We start from the raw sequence: 22,975 nt of genomic DNA on the forward strand, positions 1-22,975 counted from the left end.
GAAGAGAAAGCAACAGGTGCCCACCCCGCTTCATCTGTCGGGTTAGATTTTTACTAGGACAGTATACTCAAGTGGTAAATAGCGCAGCGGAGTTTGTCATGTAGTCACTGACACTGACTGGCAGTTACCAAACAGGCAACCAGAAAGAAGGTAAGGTGCTTTGAAAGAGAAGGGAACAGAGTTATCCAGTTGGGGAAAATGATCAGGGCTGGAGACTGGTTCAAACAATCCTACTGACACTCAGGATCCCAGCCCTGTCTCAGGCCTGGTGCCACCCTGACTTCTCACATGGGGGTGATGTGCTTGAAGACTGGGGTCCCCAAAGGCTAGGAACAGGGGGGAGGGGAGAAGGGGACAGGGGAACAGAATTAGAGCAGAACAGAGTTCTACAAGACCAGTCCCCCAACAAGGCATGACACTCTGTGTCACATGAGCTGTAGTAGAAAGACCTTTGACCCCAGTTGCAAACCACGCCCCGCTTTGCCCCTCCCTGCAGTCTGCTTCTCCTTTTGGGATTCCACCTGCAATCCTTCGGGTTTGTTCATGGAAACCACTTTATTTTCTGCTATCAAGGCTGTGCCTCTGCATTTCTGGAGGCGTCACATTTATCTACTCCCTTTCCACCCACCCGAGTCCGTGGGTCCCAGGAGTACGAGTCCCCCCATGGCACCACCCACACCCATGCTTAGCTTGCATGACTGGAAGATGGCCACAGTACTCAGGTCTGGTTACCAGTGAGGACACAGAAATGATCTTCAAGGGTTGGACACCAGCTCATAGAGTCCTGTCCAGATAGCAATGTCCAAAGCTGAGGCTGACACTGAGCCTTGGGTTTTCTCACAAGAATCTGAAGGACACTGGAGGAAGGCCCAGCCCAAGGCGGAAGCCCTGGGGGTTGACCTTGCTTCCAAACTTACTAGTGTCAAGATCCAGGCTGCTTTTCTGTTCTGGTTCTCCCCCTGAAAGGAAGGTGACTTCTTTTTTGTTTTTGTTTTTGTTTTTGTTTTTTTGGGGTTTTTTTTTTTTTTTTTTTGGTTTTTTTGTTTTGTTTTTGTTTGTTTTGTTTTGTTTTGGTTTGGTTTTGGTTTTTTGAGACTGTGTAGCCCTGGCTGTCCTGGAACTCACTCTGTAGACCAGGCTGGCCTCGAACTCAGAAATCTGCCTGCCTCTGCCTCCCAAGTGCTGGGATTAAAGGCGTGCACCACCACCACCCGGCGGAAGGTGACTTCTAACAGCCAAGTGAGGTGTCATGCTGGAGCACCTGGCCCTGCCAGTCAAACTGTCAGGAAGGACAGACATATACCAGCATATGTGTGCAGCTCCCCAACCCCTGGACATGTCCAACAGATGCACAGTCATTTCCTTCACTGACACACAGGAAAACCGCAGCAGCAGCTAGAGACTGTGGCTTCTCTAAGGGTACTCTCAAGTATCAATAGGAGAATGAAGTCAGAACCAAGAGACATACTCTCGATTATCTGAGCTATGACTGAAAGGAAAATCAAGAGTGACCCACTTCCTCATGGGAGAGAACAACAGTCTGCCTTGACATTAAGTTGAATCACAGATTCATGGTGTTTTGTGGATATTTGAGAGGTAGAGAGAGTTCCCTTTCAGATACAAGTTTATCTCTGTCCACAAACATCCCCCCCCCCCATATATATATGGACATGTGCACATATCAAATATACCACATTGACTGGATTTGCCTGTGACTGTAACTAAATGGCTGGCACAGTTGCTGTGATCTGTCAGATTTTAGTCAGGGAGTTACGGTCTCCTAATTTGGTTCCTTTTTCTCTCTGGATTGTCTGCATCGTGAATTTTGACGATGCGTTGATGGTGGCGTGGCTGCAGTGTCTCATAGTGGATCACACCTGCATCCATAATCTGCGAGCTTTAATACCCGCCGCTTGAAGTCAAGCTGTTTATTGTGCTTACCAGCGGTGATCTTTTCTATTTGAAACTTTTAGTCCAGGCTTCTCCATTTTCACAAGCACATACGGATGCATTCTTTCATACGATCCAACAGTGAGTTTTCTGTTTCGTTTTCTTCTGTTTAACGCAATCTGAGAATTTTTCAGCATGTGATACTTAGTACTGTCTATTTTTCCGGGACTAACTCTTGCAGGGCCTAGCCACGTTGCCAGGCTCACTGTGTCCTGCCTCTGATGCTCACTCGTATCTCCCAGTGATTGGCAGCTGGCCCGTTTCTTTCTTTGCTGCCTGTGTGTTCCTGTTCTGCTAGCTTGAGCTGCTGCTCAGCTCAGTGAAACGGCTTCATAAGGCACGCAAACATCTGTGTCTCACATCATCAACTTCACCTTGCCTCCTGGAACGACCTCATATGAAACAAAACTGCTGTAGCTCACTCCTCTGCTTGGCACCTTTGGTTTTCACTTTATTAGACGATGAACTTGGTTTTTCTTCCACCTCAGGGTCTTTCTGCTTGCCTTCCTGACTGAAACCTTCAGCTGCCTCTGCTCCAAGAGTCCTGGAGTAACTCCTGGCACCACCTTTTCGTGCCCCTGGTTTGACGACATTTAAACTCGTGAGCTTGCAGACACCTCACTCCAGCTGTGACAGTGAGCCTGCAGACACCTCACTCCAGCTGTGACAGTGAGGTGACAGTGAGGTGACAAGTGAGGTGACTGACAGTGAGGTGACTGACAGTGAGGTGACTGACAGTGAGGTGACAGTGAGGTGACAGGTGACAGTGAGGTGACAGTGAGGTGACAGGTGACAGTGAGGTGACAGTGAGGTGACAGGTGACAGTGAGGTGACAGTGAGGTGACTGACAGTGAGGTGACAGTGAGGTGACTGGCAGTGAGGTGACAGTGAGGTGACAGTGAGGTGACAGTGAGGTGACTGACAGTGAGGTAACAGTGAGGTGACTGGCAGTGAGGTGACAGTGAGGTGACTGACAGTGAGGTAACGGTGAGGTGACAGGTGACAGTGAGGTGACAGTGAGGTGACAGTGAGGTGACAGTGAGCCTGCAGCTGCTTAACTTTGCTCCCGTAGTTTCAAAGGCTCCAGGTCTTCTCTTTTTTAAAGACTTTCCATTCATTTGATCGTGTTAAAAGATGTTTTTGAGAGAGGCCTGCTGCTGGTGTGTTATCTGATTTCTCCCTCTTTTAAAATGTCTCCTTTTCTTTCTCCTTCAAGACAACCTTGGCTCAGTATTAAATTCACAGGCATACCAAGCAACACGTTCTCTTACGAGTAACAATCTCCATAGAGAGGATAAAAGCTTCCAGATATGGCCTGACTCGCCCCACCCTGTCATCCAGGCACACTTGACGTACCCCCACCCGACACCTGCTCCCCACCTCAGGTCTACCCTTGACTCACTCTGTCCCGGCACTGAGCGTAATCCAGCCTCAGGTCATCCTACAGGTTTCACTCTCACACTTGGCATTTGGGAGCCAGTTTTCTTTCTACTTTAACTGCTTATTTTTCTTCGGCTAAACCCAATTTGGCTCCTTTCCGCAGTCCTCATGGCCGACCCCAGGAGCCCAGTCACCAGGTTCTGCTCTGACCTGTTGTTCTGGCTTCTCTGCCAGGCGCTCTGCCCCTCCTTCAGTCTTGCAGGCATGGCTGTCTGCAGTTCTTCACGGGTCTGTCCCCCTGTGGCTCACGTACAATCTTTCTCTGATGACATCTGCACACGGGGAAGGCTCTGCCTGCCACTGGCAAGTTAAAAGCACGTCTGCTCTCAAGCCCTCAACTACATTTACCATTTTAAAGTCTTTTCCTAAATGTCACCTGAAAACTCCCCCGGTAAGCCTTAGTCCAAAACAACATGTCCGACTAAATTTTCTATCTTAAATAATATCATTTCCAACCATGGAGCGTGACTCGCGGGGATTCTGTCTACATTTTCTTTTTTCCCATCACTCGGTTACTGGTGACTCCTTAATAACCCTGGCTACAGGATTTCTCACGCACTCCTCCCCTCCCCACTTCCTGTCCCTGCTTGGGCACCAGCATTTAGGTTATCCTCAACCGCCTCCTCGGTGGGCAGGAAGCAGAGCTCAGAAGCCTGGATGCTCAGGGTAAGCACGCATCCACATGAGCAGGGTCAACGGTCACACTCGGCATGGCGGTCTGAGTTCACCTGCCCAGCCTGACTCTCCTCAGTCGCTGCTCTTTGCTGAGCATGCCACAGGCCAGTCGAGTTAACTGCTGCCCACAAGTTAGTTGTCTTAGTAGCTTTATCCTGGGGTTGCAAGGTCACAGCTGGTAACACCCAGACAGACTCAGAGCAGAGGAAACTGATTCTCCTTCTGCTTGCGTGTTTATAAACAAGAAAATATCTATTTCTAGAAAGAAAAGGGTTTTTTGCTATAGAATGACGTGTCTTTTAAGCACGCTCTAACCACACATGCGCTCTGACCACACAGAGCACTTCATCCCATGAACCAGAGACTTGGAGCAAGACAGAAGCTGCCATCCTTTTTGAATCCTGGAGTACATATACAGAGCACAAGCACAGCCCTTGCTCACACACACACACATGCACACACTCATACACACATACACACACACATGCACATACTCATACACACATACACACATACATGCACACACTCATACACACATACACATATGTACCCCCACACACATACACACATACACATACATACACACATATGTACACATACATACATACACACATACACACATACACACACATACACACACATATACACATACATACACACATATGTACACATACATACATACACACATACACACATACACACACATACAAATATGCACACATTTTCATACACACACACACACACACAAGGGCTCCTTGCATCACACACGTTAGGGTAGATACCACCAAAACAAAACCACAGAACCTGAGAATACTGGAGAGGATGCAGGGAGCCACGAGACGCTGATACAATGTGACACTGGTGGCTGCTGTAGAAAGCAGTCTGGCTGTCCCTCAAGAGCTTAAGCACATATTACCATGTAAAGCAGCGATTCTACTTCAGGGAATATACCCGAGGAGCTGAAAGCAGAGCCTCAAACAGATATCCGCACACCTGCATTCACAGAGGCACAGCTAGCTGTCCACAAAGCCCAGTGTGAAAGCAGCCCTGGGGTCCATGAGCAGACATTGGCTAAATAAAATGGGAGATCTGTGATATTTTTTTAGTCTTAAGGTAGAATGGAATTTTGACACCATATACAATGTGTGTGTACTTGGAAGGCATGCTGAATCGGATAAACCAATCAGGGGAAGGAAAACTGTGTGATTCCAGTCCCCAGAGTAGTCATGTTCATAGGACAGAGATGGTGCTGTCTGACAGACACCTTTGACCAGTTCTGTGAATCAGTCTGTAACATCGTGAACATGTTTAGCGCTACTGGGCTGTTCAGTTAATGATGCCCACTGTGGTGCGGTGGTTGGTTTTAACTGCCAGAAATATAACACAGAATCACCTGGTAAAGAGGTCTTACTGAGAAATTGTCTGAAATAGGTTAGCCTGTGGACATGCGTGTTGGAAGGGGTTGTCTTAATTCTACCACCTAAAAGTGGGTAGAATCATCTAGGTTTGGATCCTGGGCTAAAAGGGCAGGAGTAAGCCAGTACCAGCATGAATGCACTCATCCTCTCTGTTCCTGACTGGGTGTACCTAGCAGCTTTGTGTTGCTGCTGCCTCAGTTTCCCCACAGTGATGGACTGTGACCTTAACTCTGAGCTAAAATGTCTCCCTTAAGCTGCTTTTGTCAGTGCATTTGATCACAAAAAGAGGAATGAACATGTGAAAGATGGTAAACGTTACAGCTTTTTATATCAAGGACAAAACCACAGACAAGATAAGTCCTTCAAGCAAAATCATCTGGCATAAAAAAAAAATTAAATGTTCTTGACAACCACTCTGGTTGCACAGCACTGTAGTAAGAAATGGTGCCGTGAAGAAACCGACCAGGGGCATGATAAAACCATGCTGAAAGACAAAGCTTTAAAAGGAAACTGTTTCCATACTAATTCCCTAGAATACCCACTGGACTTTTAGGACATTTTAATGGAAGTACTTATTATTTTTAATGGGGGTTAAAATTGGTATTATTGCTTGGTAAAATACCGTGGATTTTTTTTCAAGATGGGGAGGGACTTACGGGTCATCTGGATGCACTTAAGTACAAAACCTGCTCTCCTACTCACTTCAGGACCATCAACTACCCTCATCCAGAAAACATGGCGACTAGGTGTAATGTCTTCCGGGCAGTATGGGCCATTTTTATGGAGCTGGTTGTAAGCCTGGGAACTTGCTCTGAAACCCAGCCCCACTGTGGCCATGCACCAGCATGTTCTTATTGCCATTAAGAAAGCTTAGAGGTCTATATTACAGAGCAATAGTAATAAAAACTTCACAGTATTGGAGTAGGAACAGACAAGCTGATCAGCGGAATCAAATCAAAGACCCAGAAATAAACCCACCCACACACCTATGGACACCTGATTTTTGACAAAGAATGCAAAACCATACGATGGAAAAAAGAAAGCATCGTCAACAAATAGTGTTGGTGTAACAGGATGTCTGCATGTAGAAAAAATGCAAATAGATCCATTTTATCACCCTGAACAAAATTCAAGTCCAAGTGGATCAAAAACCTCAACATGAAACTGGAAATGTTAAATCTAATAGAAGAGAAAGTGGGAAATACCCTTGAACTCATCGGCCCAGGAGACAACTTCCTGAAGAGATCATCAATGGCTCAGGCACTAAGATCAACAACTGATAATGGGACCTCATGAAACTGAAAGCTTCTGTAAAGCGAAGAACACTGTCAATAGGGGAAAGGCCAGCCTATACATTAGGAAAGAATCTTCACCAATCCTACATCTGACAAAGGGCTAATACTCAAAATTCATAAAGAACTCAAGAAGTTAAACATCGACAATCTGAATAACTCAATTAAAAATTGTGGCACAGAGCTAAACAGAGAATTCCCAACAGAGGAATCTCAAATTGCTGAGAAACACCTAAATAAATGTTCAAAGTCCTTAGTCATCAAGGAAATGCAAATTAAAAGAATGCTGAAGTTCCATCTTACACCATCAGAGTGACTAAGATCAAAAACTCAAGAGACAGCACATGCTGGCGAGGATGTGGAGCAAGGGAACACGCCTCCATTGCTGGTGGGAGTGCAAACTTGTACAACCTCTCTGAAAATCAATTTAGTGGTTTCTCAGAAAACTAGGAATGGTTCTATCTCAAGACCCAGATATACCACTCAAAAGATGCCCCACCATATCACAGGGACACTTGCTCAACTATGTTCACAGCAGCTTTATTCACAATAGCCAGAGACTGGAAACAACCTAGATGTCCCTCAACTGAAGAATGGGTAAAGAAAATGTGTTACATCTACACAATGGAATACTATTCAGCTATTATAAACAAGGACATCATGAATTTTGCAGGCAAATGGATGGAATTTGAGCATACTGTCCTGAGTGAGGGAACCCAGAGCTAGAAAGACATGCATGACATGTACCCACTTATAAGTGGATATTAGTCATACTATAATCCACAGACCCAAAGAAATGGGGTGATAAAGAGGGAAAGGGAAGGTGTGTGAATCTCATTCAGAAGGGGAAACAAAATAGTTATCAGAGGTTGATGGACAGAGGGAGCTGAGTGGGAGAGGAGGTGAGGAGGGGAATGGAGATGGGGTTCAGGGGGCAGGAGAGGCCTGGGAGTGAGAATGAAAACTGGTAGGATTAGCTGGGGGCCTGGGGTGTGAGGGGATATGGGGAGTCTCTGGGGGTGACTGACTCTAACTGAGATTCCTAGAGACTGAAGTGACCTCCTATAGCAGTCAGGACTTCCGGAGGAGGGAGGAAGACATCAATTCACCTACAAAATCTTCGATCCAAAACTTGTCCTGCCTACAAGATTTGCAGGGATAAAGATGGAGCAGAGACTGAGAGAACAGCAAACCCATGGCTGCCCCAACCTGAGATCCATATAATGTGAGAGAGCCAACCCCTGACACTGTTAATGATACTGTGCTATGCTTGCAGACAGGAGCCTACGATAACTGTCTTCAAAGAGCCTTCATAGATAGATACAGATGCAGAGACCTAAAGCCAAACATGAGCTAGAACTCAGGCAGTCCTGTGGGAAAGTTGGGGATACAAGTGAGGAAGTCAGAGGGATCAAGAACACCACAAGAAGACCCACACAGTCAACTAACCTGGGACTGTGGAGGCTCACTGGCCCTGTACTACCCAGGGAGCATGCAGGAGCTGAACCTAGACCCCCTACACATTTGTAGCAAATACACAGCTTGGTCTTCATGCAGTTCACCTAACAAGCGGAACCAGGGATGTCTTCATCTCTGTTGCCTGCCTTTGGACCTCTCTCCCCTACCTGAACTGCCTGGTTGAGTCTTAGGGGGAGAGGATGTGCCTAGTCCTTCTGGAACTAGATGCCCCAGGGTGGAATGGTACTCAAAGGGCAATCTCCTTCTCTGAGGAGAAGTGATGGGGGCAACCTGGGTGAGGGATGTGTAAGGGTGAGACTGAGAAGAGAGGAGGGAGGTGGGCTGTGAGCAGGATGTACTATGAATAAAAATAATTAAAAAGAAGGCTTGGAGGTTTCTAGAATCTTTTTTAAAAAACAATTGTCTCTGTACTATGAATTTAGTTTTTAAAGTCTTAGATTCCTTTCTTGAAAACACCTTGTCTCCTGAGCCCTGTAGTAAGTAGGGAATTCCCACAGACCGTCTCACTGGACCTTCAAAATGATGAGCAATCCTTGCTTACCCATGGGATGGTGTGTCTGGAGTTTGTCCAGGCACACAGCCCATGGTCAGAACCCGACCCTCCCTAGAGAAGGGACCCACCCACGTGAGAGCCTTTGAAGATATGGACAGCTGGGTGTCTCCTTTCCTACAGATATTTTCTTGAAGGAAAAAGGTTCACTGTGAGGTGAAACAATTGTTATCCAAGAACGAGAAAAAAAAAGTGTCAAGGTTCTAGACTAATGGTCTATAGTATGTCCTCTGAATTGGAACGTTCCCTTTGGCAGGAGGGGGCAGGTATAAACAGTAAGAAACAACGTGGGGTGGGGTGGGGGTGGGGTGGGGTGGGGTGGGAGCTAGTGAAGCTGCAGCAGGTTTGCAGAAAGCTTCAGGGGTGCAGGTTTTACGCTCACCACCCATGCTACAGCGAGCTTTTCAGTATCGCTACTGTCTTGAGGGCCACCCATGATCCTGAAAGTAACCCCAATAGACTCATTGGTCCAGCAAGCTGAACTCTGGTACAATCACTTCTTTGGTTTGGCATTGGGACCCTACCTGCAGTGACCAGGCATTTATTTGTGCATGTCTCCCCAAGAAAAGGCACACGGTAAAGCCCTGAAAGCCTATTACCCCTTCTCAGGAAGCTGACAGAAATCCCCGAAGTCTTCTACTTGTCTGGAGCAAATTTTCCTTGGACTCCATCCTGGGGACAGATGGGCATCTAGAATACCACTAAAAGGACAGGCACCATTCTCTGAGTCCTGTCCCCAAATGGCCAATCTGCCCTTATTCACCGTGGCTTTTTTGACTCTAGTCTCTCAGGCTTTGCTCCCCCCTTTCATTCTCTATGATGCACAGTTCTTTAAAAACCATGACGAGGAGCTGGGTGGGATGTGGCTCGCTGGCACAGTGCTTCCTTTTCATACAGGGCCTGGGTCCCATCCACAGCAGCGCGACAACCTTGGTAAGCACCCACCACCCAGGACTTTCCAGAGGCTGAAATAAGAGAGTAAGAGGGCAGGTGGCGTCTGCTAGGAGTCCTCACCCCAAAGAGGGAGGGTGCCGCCATCCATCAAGCCCATAGAAATCAATAGACACTCAATAACAGTCCAGTGGCTATATGTGGGTCTGCATTTCACCTTGTACCTGGGGTGTCAGGACGCCGCTCAGGAAGGTGAAACAGAGGTGCTAGGCTGTGTTCCTCACTTGTCGCCATCAGGGTGCTGGGCTTGTGAGATATGCTCTTCCACTGAGGGAGGCAAAACATAGCTTATGACAGGGGTCTCAGACCATGTTTCTCCAAGTGAGAAACAGTACAGGTTGAGGCCAAGAATGTGGTTCTCAAACTCTTGGGCACCCAAATGATGCTGAGAACCGTGAGAAGTTGAGAACGAGGCCTCAGACCTGGGATGAGACAAGGTGTGTGGATGGATGGGTTGGGGGTGGGGGATGGGGCTTAGCTCAGGATGAGTGCCAGGATTATACAGGGGCCTTCTGTGGGAGACTTAGGCATGGCTTTGTATAATGGAGGGTTCACCGCTCTCTGCAGTGGTGAAAGAGACAGTCCTTGTTTGTCCAAACTGTTTATTCATTGTGGAAAAGAATGCATATGACTTACTCAGTGTGGACCAAAGATTAAATATCTTTTGCAGGAAAGGATGCCCAGGAAGGGAAGCCTATTGGCTAAACCCTCAGGGCCCATCTAGATACCTCATTAGCATGGAGAACTCTGGGCTCTATGCTATGTGACCAGTTGTTCAAGTCCTCTTAGCGGAATGTTGTGGTCACGTGCTCCAGGACAAGAACCTTGTCGCAAGCAGATTCAAACGCCTTCCGTTCTCTACTATGAGAATTTCCGGGGTTCCTTCGTCTGCTCGACCTCACCAGTTTTTCTGTCTGGTGACACAGCTCCACTTGCACCACAGACCCGCAGACCCCCATCCTTCCACCCCACACATCAGCATGGCAACCTTGTGAGTCCTGCTTATTCCATACTCCTTTTACCTTCCAGAGCCTAAATAAAAGTAGGCAAATGGTTACCACACAGAAGACATTTTCTACAGTTTTAAACCTTAATTTACGTAATTAGCTTATTATACCTACTGGACGCCGGCATTTCTCAATGTCAAAAAATGACTGAGACGCACTGCACCTGGGAGAGATCAGCCCACGAGTAGCTTTAGAAGAGGAAGAAACAACAGTTGTCATGAGAGGAGGAGGATGGACACCTTGGGGAGGAAGAGCCAGCCGCTCGTCTCAAACATAAGCACCCGGTTGGTGCTTAACTTGGCAGGTTTCTCAGTTGCCTCCCCCACACCAACCCCTGGTCCATCAGCAGAGGCTGAGATTGCGGAAGAGCCATGTCAAACATCAGGGGGAACTTTAGCAAGGCAAGAGCTGCTCTCTGCAGACAGGAAGAGAAGGCCCATGGTGGAGACGCAAGTTGCTAACACATGTTGCATCGAGAACAGACACTAGGATTAGAGAATAATTAGGGAGGGGGCAGACACAGCAAAGCGTGGAACACTAAAGGGAATAAGAGGGTTTGTGGCTGCCCGTAAGATAATGAGCTAAACAATGAAGCCGGGGCTCTGAGGCTGTAGTGGCAAGCCAGGGAGAGCACCAAAAGCCCTTGAGGAACACGAAAGGAATTCCCAATATTCTTATTTCTAACACAGATAAGTGTAACAGACAAACGGTAAGTTAGGATGGTTTGAATAGGTTTGGCCTCTATAGACTCATGTGTTTGAATGCTTGGCATAGTGAGTGGCACTATTAGGAGGTGTAGCCTCGTTGGAGAAGTGTGTCACTAGGTAGGTGGGCTTTGGGGTCTCCTATGCTCAAGCTCTGCCCAGTTTTCTCCTGGCTGCCTATGAGAAACAGTCTCCCCTTTGTTGCCTGCAGATCAGGATGTAGAACTCTCAGCTCCTTCTCCAGCACCATGTCTGCCCAGATACTGCCATGCTTCCTGACATGACGATAATAAGCCTCTGAAGCTGTAAGCCAACCCCAATTAAATGTTTTCCTTTGTAAGTGTTGGCTTGGGGATGGTGTCTCTTCACAATAATGAAACCCAAACTAAGACAGATAGCTTCTAACAAGAATCCTTTACGTATTTCAGGAGACCACCCAGACCACCCCCTAGCCAAGATGCAAGATACGGTAACCACAAAAGACTGCAGCTACATCTTGGTGGCTGTGTGACAGTTAACTCTCAGCCACGGTAAAGCTACAGGCTGGCCATGCAACTGTGAGAATGACCAGAGCTTAGTACAAACAGCAGCACTTGAGACACCTGAAGTTCAGAGGTTGCAACACTGACCGAATGACTAAACAGCAGACATTTGAGGCCAGTGGCTAACAAGTCACAAGGTGGGAATGAACAGGGCTTCAGTACCCCCAACGAGGTGGGCAGCCCACGCATGGACACTGCATGGTCATGGCTCTGATGGGCCAGGGGGACATGCATGGAAGGTGTGGGCCCATGAGAGCCCAGAGAGTAACTGTTCTCATAGCAATTTTCTTATCCTTTGTCCAGTTCCTGCCGTGACAAACCCCAAACAAGGAAGTTCAACAGCTTTTTCCTCTCTTGGAAAATCCTCTCACTCTCAAAACTTCTCTAGCCTTTCCTTCATTTCTTACTTTCAGGTTATTTCTCTGTAATCCCTCTTAAGCCTGCTTCTGCTTTGTACAGTACCATCTTTCATTTTCATGAGACGCGAGACACAAGGCCTGAGACAACGAACTCAGAGCCAGTGTCTCAGACTGACTTTTGGAGGTAGTTGAGGGTCCAGCACATACAACTGGATTGAAAGACACGTGAAGACCTTGAGACATCAGCACAGATACATAGTCAGCTTCCGGATTAAACGGCATCTTTCCCATGGAGACTATGGCATTTCTAAAGGTGCTCTTCCAAGCTCAATGCTACATAGACACAACCATTAGAACCAAGGAAACTGCGACCTAAGAACTCAATCTCTCAAAAGTTTTATTTTAACAGGAAGGGTGAAGCTAGGTGATGAGAGAGAGAAAGAGAGAGAAGGGGGGGGCATGGAGGCAGATGTTCACGTGTCTCCACCAGTCAAAGATAGTTGATATATCTAGGTTGGGTATTGGGTTACACTTCTGATTGAGCATTACCAAACTTATAAAGCCTTTGATTAACATTTTAAAAAAATGTATAAAAGCAAAAAGGAGGAGTGGGAATGGGATAGGGCTTTCTAGGGAGGGAAAATGGGGAAAGGGGATGGCATCTGAAATGTAAATAAAATATAAAATAAAAAAAAAAAAAGAAATTCTACCCCATGCCCTTAGAAAAGACAGTGGAGAGATACTTGTTACTTTAGACTTTGGTGTCTTTTGCACCCAATAAATAGACATTCTTTCAAAAAAAAAAAAAAAAAAACCCTCAATCTCTCTTGCTGATATTTGGGAAATATCCCTTAGAAATGGCTTTCTTTACCCTAACTGCATGGTAGTGTCAAGAAGCTTATTTGAATTCATAGCATGTCAAGGTTTTAAAAACAAACACCGTAGTGACTGTGGTGGGGTATATCCTGTATCTGAGACAGGGTGTGGGAGTCCCACACCCAGATTCCTAGTTGATGTCTATGCCGGGCAGACTTGGGTGGGTACCATGGGGATAAGGCCAGGCTTGCTGGTGAATAAGCAGCTTTAGGAAACTGCCCTGGATATGTCTAAAAGTTTTTAATTCTTTCAGCTCTGCTGAGGTACCAAAAGCTAATCAGAGACATTGAGTGGGTTCTAGGGAAGTAGATCCCTAGGCTTACTGGGATATTCATACAGCACACCAAAGCCTTCCCAGGGCCTATAGGACAGCTGCTCAGGGAAGGAGGGGTGTTGAATTGTCTCCCCCCAAAATTGATTGATTAGTTATCCAATACAAAGTGGTCATCCCTAAAACTATATATTTGTAAACAACAAAATGGACTCCACAGGTTGTATTTATATATGTATATATACACATATATATACATATGTATGTATATATTCATATATACATGTATGTATATATTTATACATTTATATATGTATATCTCATATATTACATATATGAGAGGTTATCAATTTGAGAGATAAGGGCATGAGAGGGATTTGAGGGAGGCAAGGGAAGATGGAAGTGATGTGATTGTGTTTTCAATAAAAATGTAAAAAAAATAATTAATTAAAAACAATAACAGCAAAAAGAGATTGAAGTCTTGTCCATCTTTATCTCAGGTAGTGGCCTTATTTAACCCAATAATATGGTCACATTCCAATAAACCCTTCAGAAATCAAAAATAACCTAAGTAGAAAATGCATTGACCATGCCATAGGCTAGTGACCAGCCTAGCTCAGCCACATGACACACACATCAGTGCCTTCCCTTAAAGTATGAGGCTGACCAAGCAATTTGGCTTGCTACCACCATGCATCAAGCATCATCATAAGGGATGATGGATCGTGTACCACTTGCCTGGAGAAAGCTCACAGCTCAAAATTCGAAGTATAGCTTCTACTAAGTACATATCATGCTCAAATTACTGGAAAGCTGAGTAAGGGTAAGTTGAAACAGTCTTGATTAGAGGTCACCAATGAAGTCATTGCAGATCCAGTTAAAATAAAGTTATTGGAAAGGGGCGCTGATTCAATATGACTGTGTCCCCTGAAAGAAATGAATTGAGCCCAGGGTCACATGCAAGTGAATAAATAAATAGGTGCCAAGACTGGGCTGGGGCATCTGTGAGCCACAGGTGTCCCCATCACTGCAAACTCCCAAGAGAAACACAGGGCAGATGCTCTCACACTTTGATCTTGCCCTTCAGCTCCAGACTACAAGACACTGCATCTCTGTTAAGTTAGACACTTTGTGGCATTGTTACAGCCATCTCAGGAAACAAGGAAAGTCAAATAATTAGAGTCAGACATGTGCTGCACACTGTTACCCAGTCAGTACCTGGGAGGCTGAAGCAGGAGGATCATGAGTTCCAGCCAAACCTGAACTATATAGCAATTTAAAAGAAAATAAAAAAGTTTAAGAAAATTTAGGAGACTAAGAAAAATTACCAGTCATTTTGAAAATCTGTCTCTAAGACTCAGAACAGTCTCCGGAAACTAAACATATTAGTATGGGTTTAAAGTAAAGTCCAAGAGTCTATAGCCAGTGGTTGCCTCTAGCAAGCCCATCAACACCACACACACACACACACACACACACACACACACACACACACACACATACACACACACACACACACACACACACATACACACACACACACACACACACACACACACACACACACACACACACACACACACAGAGGAATCCTGACTGTGTCTGCCCCAAACCCTGCACTAACCATAGCCTCTGGCTGGTCTCATTGGGTCAGCTCATGGCCACACCTTCAGACTGGTCCCAGGCACATGGACAGGTCAACACCTGCCTGAGCATTGGGAATTTTGGTGCACAGATGAGGCCTTGCTGGCCGCAATTCTCACTGAGGATGTTGGCCCGTGAAGTGTTCCCCACAGAAACATGTAGCCTTCCTAGGAGAAGCATCTTTCCTGAAGTTGAACGTAAGCTACAGTAGGCACTGGTAAAGGCATATTTCTAAGAGAGAGTCAGAAAACTGAGTTAATATAATAGGTGTCTTCAGTTTCTTCCACAGCAAGAGACCGGGGTTATCTGTTCACAAGTTGGGATGGGGCTTGGAGTTTGAGGAGACTTGGGGATGACTTTGAACAACAGGTAGCAAGTGATACCTAGAAGGAGCTTGTGAACTGCGGCCACCACAGTGCTGGGGTTCTGCAGGCTGACCACATGCAACAGACCTCAGCATCCCAACACCCATCCTACCTTATTTTTCTCTGGTAGAGAAGGGGACCACAAGCTCAAAGCCATTCTTCGTAGCCACCACATCAAATGGAAGATACGAGGATATCCGGTGTTCAGACAAGGCAATCGACATGTGACTGGCTGTCAACAGGTATCTCACATCGAGAGTGTTTAATTCAGAGTGGTAAGGAGCGAATGGGTTTCCACACAGCTGCTTTCACCCTGGCAGCATGTTACAAGTGGCCCACAACCTACCCTTCATTCAGCAGAAAGGAGCGTGTGCTGCAGGGCTGGACAGGTCTGAGCCAGAGAAGCTAGGCCATGTGTTATTTATAAGGCGGCTTCTCCTTCAAGACCATTTAAGCTTTTTGTGAGTTTATCTAATGAAATATTAAGCCAGCTCACCTTTCTCCTGAAAGTCTTTTTACGAAGAATATCTGACGAAATGATGCAGGATCTGGATCCCATTGTTACAGCAACCAGAAAAAAAAAAAAAAAAATATATATATATATATATATATATGATTCAGACCAAGGAGAGTCTTTAAAAACTTCACAAACTGATTTGTATGCTTGGACCTTGTTGCTTACTTCAGACCCACTGACTCACAGAAGACAACTGTAGATTAAAATTCCATCAGATATAAAGAACCTTGAGAAGTCACCAAGCCTGTCATGTTGGAAAGTCATGTGATGTATAAGAAAAAGCAGAAAGCCACCATCATCCCATCCCCCACCCGGTCACTAGAGATGATGTCAGAGAGAAACTCACACACAGAAAAGGGAGTGTGCTCTGTGAAGCAAGTGTCTCCAACAACACAGAACAAACAGAATTGCCTGACTGTGTGCAGAAAGAGAAGTGGCGACAAGCACCTCAGGGCGTATTATATCCATGTAGGGGACACTGAGCAGATCACTCTGGGAGTTGAGGAAAAAGAGCAGCACATGAGCTCTAGTACAAAGTGACCCCGGGGATTAGCACAGCGATTGTTTAGTTTAAAATCTGTCCTGTTGGTTCCCCCAAGGACAAAGATCTGGCCAGACCCATCGACCAGTGCAGAACTGTAGGTTTGCCCATGACTTATCACAGAGGCAAGAAGCACACACAGAGAATCAGGAAAGAAAGTCACTCTTGTGTGACACTGTTTGCCACCAGAAAGTTACTGTGGCTCACAGAACTGATGGAATGAACAAATGTTGCTTATAGCTTACAAGAAGGAGCTGAATTTGTGGTCATAAATCACATTTGGTGAATGGGCTCAGTGTGTGTGGCTTTGTTCCTTGGGTGTCTCCTCCCATGGCCTCATGTCATCTTTCTTCATGTGTGGAGCACAGCTGCGCTGTGCATGAAGGCTGTCCTCGGGTAAGTCTCACGTTAGTAGGTTACTCCTGCCATCCTTGCTGCTGGCCATTTTCATGGTGTTAGACAAGACTTGATAATGTGTTCCCACTGTTCCCTCTCATTTCTCTAGTAGAATTATTCTAATTCAAGTGCACACAGTATCATGACGGCTGGTACGTGACAGGAAAAGATGAGACATCCACTCCTGAGTCGGGAAACCCTGAGATCTGTCTGTCTGAGGTTCATCTGTCCCAACCACGGCTCTGCTTGCTGAGAGCTGGCCCGAGCTCCACCTGCAAGAAGTCCTCAGCTTATTAGGCGGTGGCTCTATGAGGAAGCATGAAGGACAGTGGCTAGCTTATGCTGGGAACATGAGAAGCCTTTCCCTCCAGTTACAGAATCTGTGAACCAGACTAGTCAATAGGCACAGTGCTAGAAGATGCTGAAGAGAACATACAGCAGAAGCAATCACCTTGACAACCCTCCTGGTACCTGTCCCTCCAGCACCATAACTACTCAAGGAGGAACAGGGGTAGGAAGAAGAGAGGAGGGGGAGGCAGAGGCAGCAAGGCTGCACGTTTCTAACAAAGCCTGAAAGGCAGAGACACAGCCTGCCTGTCACACTTGTTGTGTGACTTGTTCAGAGACTCTATATTGAATGTCAACATCATTTTATGCCAGTTTCCAACTAGTGATTATTTTGTACTTAAGGTACGAAGAAAGGAAGATGCATTGTGTCTTAAAATACCCATTGCTTTCCTGGTGCCGCAGGCAGTGTGCCAGCCAGCATCGTAGAAGCAAGTAACCCTCGTGGCGTGCCACACACGCCTCATCACTCATCCAGCAGTGGCAGTGATAGCATTACTGAGATGCTACCAGTTTGCTTTTAATTCCAAAAGTGTCTAATTATCACTTTTGCATCCTAGGCATGGCATCTGGACTTCCTGGGGAATGACACATGCCTTGCTTTTGCCAAATACAAACCAGACTGCAAGCTGCTGTTAGACACAAGCAGCATCCTCCAGAGGTAAGAGAGAGACTCCTAGGATTCCTCTGGGCAAACTGTTAAGTAGAATCCAGAAAGCGTTTTACTGCATAAGAAGCGGATTCTCCTTTTTATCTGTGAAAGCCCTGATGGAAGCCTCCTCCCAGTTGGCCCTGTGAGTGTGAACCAATTCTCCCTGTGTTTGGGATTCCTGCCCTAACTATATACAACTACATAAAGAAGTCTATTGGCAGCCATGAACTGGACAAAGGCTCTATACACAACAACACATCACCTGCCGAGTTGGGCCCTCATCTCAAACCTTTGTTTTGTTATAGTCTATTATTTACGTTTCTGTAAGAAAAAGTTACCTTGCTTTTTTTGACTATAAAAGAAAATTTTCTATTTTTAATTAAGAAAGAAATGGGAAATACAGACAAATACCAAGTAAATAAAAATAGTTCTCCAATGTAGGCACTCACTGAGAATCACTGGCCTGGATCTTTCTAGAAGATGTATTGCAATAAGTTGTTATTGTGGTTTTAATTAAAATACAGTGCTTGCCAGGTCACTGCCTCAGGACCTGCCGTTTGTGTTTAGGGTGTGTAGATGTCTTCTCCTTTTCTAGAAACACAGTGCACGTGTCCACGTGCACTACTGCTCATTGGGTGGTCTCTTCAATCATCAGGACTGCACACAACAGTCCAGGAATCCCTGCTTTGGAGGAAGTCCCAGCAACTTCTCTAAGTCTGCCACCTGGTGGTGGTGGGAAGGGGCTCCGGAGAGAGAGTGAGAGGAGAGGCTGAGAGGCCCAAGCAGAGCTGCAGATGCACGTCAAGTAACCAAGGCAGATCTGAAATCTAGAGGCACTGCATGCGGACCACGGTGGATACACAGAGCACAGTGGTAATGGTGGACACTTGGTGATTGCACATCCCCCTGAGCCACACGGCCTTATAAGGTATACTCATGTGCCTGTCCCCAAAGCCATAGAATTAGTTACCAATATGGTTCCCACATGATGAATGAAAAGGCTCAGCTCTCTCTTGGGTTTAAAAAATGCCAACATAAGCCGGGCGATGGTGGTGCACGCCTTTAATCCCAGCACTTGGGAGGCAGAGGCAGGCGGATTTCTGAGTTCAAGGCCAGCCTGGTCTACAGAGTGAGTTTCCAGGACAGCCAGGGCTATACAGAGAAACCCTGTCTCGAAAAACCAAAAACAAAACAAAAAAAAAAAAAAAAAAAAAAAAAGCCAACATAGTCCAGGATGCTTCAAAAGAGCAGGGTTGGCAGGGAAGTACCCACAATGCCCTGCCTTTCTGCTGTGGCCCTCGGTGTAGGCCTTAAGCCTCACAGCATGCATGCAGCTCCCATCTGGACATGGTCCTCCTCCATGCTTGCGAGGCAAATGCTGCGTAAATATATTGAGTTTTGAAATGTCAACAGCCTCAACCTGGTGCTAGCAATTTTGCCTCACAGAAGCTTAATAAAAGGAGCTATTTTTAAGAGAGTGAGGCTGGGAGCACACCCTAACAGCAGATATGAAGTTTATAGGAGTTCATGGGAATTTATAAACCCCTTGACAAGTTAAGGATCTGAGCCGAGTCATTCATTCGGCTTTGACTTGTCTAAACACATGTCTATGGCGGTGGTGCTGTTTCCTCATTTCCCTGGTATTCTTATGGTACCATTCTATAATTAAACAGTTCCAAGTCTGGAGCTGTAAAGAGAAAAGGATCAGGAACATGAATCCAAGGAAGCCACTGTACCCTTCCACCACAGCCTTGAGCAGGCCTTAGAGTCATTTACCACAGTAGACCAAACCAATAGAACCTGGGAGGCATTGCATTGCTGGTGTGGCATCCTGCAGTCTGTTACAGGAGCTAAGAAGAATGGACCGCCTGCTGAACTTGCCTTGACACCTTCGGGCTACTATCTCCTCACCCAGCCCCTGGGCTGAACCGAGAAGAGACTCTGGGGGGGTGGGGCTTCCCCTTTATATGTGAAAGCAAAATATTAAACTTCGGGCCTTAGAAGGCTGAAGATCGGATGCCCCAACGTTCTGTAGTAGTGTCCAGGTGTTCAGCAGTCTCTATAAATTGGCTATGTTTTAGAAGCTATGCTTTGTGCTTTCCATAATTTCAGTTAACTCAGTCATTCTGGATTTCTGATGGGGTTGAAAACTTATAGTCTCATAGCCAATTCTTGTTATTTACTTTGAGAGAAAAGATTTGAGAGAATGATTTTCAGCCGACATTCATTCTAAAGCCAAGAAAAAAAAAAGAAAAAAAAAAGCCAGGTTCAGAACTAAGTCTTTTATTTAGGAGAGATGACAGAGGTTCTGCTCAGTCAACAAAATGATGGACTGGGTATTAGGTCTAGCTTGCACCTTACTGACATAAATTGGTATAGTTATGCTCTAACTGTATTCTGAAAGAAAAGTTTTATTTTAACAGGAAGGGTGATATGTAGGAGGAGCTAAGGTAGGAGGAGTAAGGAGAGGAGGAGTAAGGAGAGGAGGAGGAGAAGGAGAGGAGGAGCTAGGTGATGAGAGAGAAAGAGAGAGGGGGCCAGACATGGAGGCAGGTGTTCACATGTCTCCGCCAGTCAAAGATAGTTGACGTATCTAGGTTGGGTATTAGGTTACACTTCTGATTGATATTGAGCATTACCAAATTTATTTTATTATTATTTATTTATTTATTTATTTATTTTGGTTTTTCGAGACAGGGTTTCTCTGTATAGCCCTGGCTGTCCTGGAACTCACTCTGTAGACAAAGATGGGTTTTCTTTTTTGTTTGTTTGTTTGTTTGTTTTTGGGTTTTTTGTTTGTTTTGGTTTGGTTTTTTTTTTGTTTGTTTGTTTTTTGTTTTTTCGAGACAGGGTTTCTCTGTGTAGCCCTGGCTGACCTGGAAGTCACTCTGTAGATCAGGCTGGCCTCGAACTCAGAAATCCACCTGCCTCTGCCTCCCAAGTGCTGGGATTAAAGGCGTGCGTCACCGACCGGCTTACCAAATTTATAAAGCCTTTGGTTAACATTTTTAAAAAGTCGTATAAAAGCAAAAAGGAGAAGGGGGCATAGGATAGGGGTTTTCTAGGGAGGGGAAATGGGGAAAGAGGATGGCATCTGAAATGTAAATATAATATCCAATAAAAAATAAATAAAAAAAAAAACTTCGGGCCTTGATCAGAATACGTTGTCTTGGCCCCATGCTTCTCTTGCCCTCCATTCCCCTTTCATTCCCAGCCTTCCTCTCAGGTGAACCCGGTTACCCATAGCTGCTGGCGGCTACAAGCCACTGGGTCTGATGATCCCTGAATAGGCCCCTCATGTACAGCTGCTTTAACTTCTGTGGATGTATGCTTCCTTGATGTGACCAGGGTCCTGTGAGTGCAGAGACCTGGGTGGCAGCTAACAAACTATAATTGCTAATGTTGTGTTTCATGTCTGGGTCTGACACGCCAGTGAGTACTGATGTGCACTGCGTCTGGTAAGCAATGGACAAATCCGAAGAAGGAAGCTTGGGATAAGAAGTCTCTGTGGGCATCAAAGCCAGTCACATTGCAACATGTCTGCATAGAGATGTCCCCATCTAGACACATACGATATGGCCAGGTAATTTCCCACAGGTATCTTGGCAAGGTTCTGAACCTGAAGGAGGCTAAGTGTCCAGAGGATCTGACCCTTCATAGTTCCTATTCGTTTGGCCTGTATGCCAGGGACAGTGAGGACAATATATCCCCCTTCTATAAAGCAGCTAACAATCTCAAAACCTGTTGTATTTCTTGAGTCTTTCTCTTCCTGCTACCATTTAGCTCCTACATTGCTTCCAAGAGAGCATGCTTTAAAAAAAATATTTATTAACAACCTCAGGTCCCTGCACTAAGTATAAACACTCATATCCATAGACTCATATTCAGATGGCTGGAGCAGGGTCCGGAACACAGGACAGCTGCAATCTGATAGCAGAGACCTATGTGTGCTCTAGATAACATGTCCCTCTCTGTGAGCCCCAGAAATCTTTAGAGTTAAGCCCCATGATGCTTAAAACTGAGTCAAGGTTGCTGGCTAGTATCTACTACTGAAACAATTTCAGCCTGCCAATACGCAGTAACTAATGGGCTCAGAGGACCTAAAACTCACATCGAAAACCAGCAGGGAGGAGATACAGACTATTCAGAGATTCCGCTTAGAACACTCGTCTCTCTATGGAAAGAATGAAGCAAGTCTCTTCTACATATATACCAAATACCAAGTCTCTTCTACTGTATGTCCAATCAAACTAGTACAACACTTAGATTGTAAGAAAAAAAAATAGCCAATATTTGCATTCATAAGTAGGAAAGGCTTCTTAAACAAAATGCCCAACAAGTACAAAACTTGACTGATTGGAATATTTAAATTTTTCTTTACTACAAAAGGCGCTGTTCATAAGCAGAGGCAGAAACGACTAGAAGGTACAAGCAGCAGAGTGTGAGCATCTCTCAGGGAGGCCTACCCTAGGCATCGTGACAAGCTCATGACAGACTTGAGCAACATAAGCACCAGAGCAGGAGTCACTGACACCCTGTCCCTGCGCTGACACCTCCACAGAGCTGAACGTCAGCCATTGTGCGTAGCGCTCACAGGAAATGACTTCACGAAGAAGCTCAGCATTGGCTGATTTTTGTCTGAAAACTTAAGGTTTGGGGAGGGAGGGACCCTTAAGGTAGGGTGTCTCCAGGGCAGGCTCCAGAGCACATCATAAGGGTGGTACAGAGCTAGGGCATTTTGACAAATATGAAGTTGAGTCAAAACCCACCCAAAATGATCTCTGTTCCTCAGCCCCGAGGGCAGAACTTCCAATGCTGGGTCACGGAAGGGAAGACATCTGTACCATGTGGAGGTCCATGCCACTTGCTCTTTAGCCTGCTTCCTATCCGTCCGTTCTTTTTTCTATGCTTCTTTTGTTCTCCGCATATCGATGCTCACACAATATAGTCTGTATCACTTATAACACCCACTCAGTTAACTACATAATGGCAGCAAGCTCA

At 45.7% G+C, this 22,975-nt stretch overlaps 1 protein-coding gene across 4 annotated transcripts in view; it reads right to left on the bottom strand.

Annotated features, from left to right (window-relative positions):
* Rps6ka2 (ribosomal protein S6 kinase A2) overlaps positions 1-22,975 on the bottom strand; it is a 281,111-nt gene that overhangs the window by 179,808 nt on the left and 78,328 nt on the right. The window contains exon 4 of one of the 4 annotated variants that reach the window (XM_076926604.1): positions 16,020-16,071. The exons of the other annotated variants lie outside the window; for them this stretch is intronic. Coding sequence (XP_076782719.1) covers positions 16,020-16,071 — 52 coding nt within the window. The remainder of the gene's footprint in view (positions 1-16,019; positions 16,072-22,975) is intronic. 4 annotated transcript variants of the gene reach the window in all.

The sequence above is a fragment of the Arvicanthis niloticus genome, chromosome 28, assembly GCF_011762505.2.
Source record: "Arvicanthis niloticus isolate mArvNil1 chromosome 28, mArvNil1.pat.X, whole genome shotgun sequence".
Classification (NCBI taxonomy): domain Eukaryota; kingdom Metazoa; phylum Chordata; class Mammalia; order Rodentia; family Muridae; genus Arvicanthis; species Arvicanthis niloticus.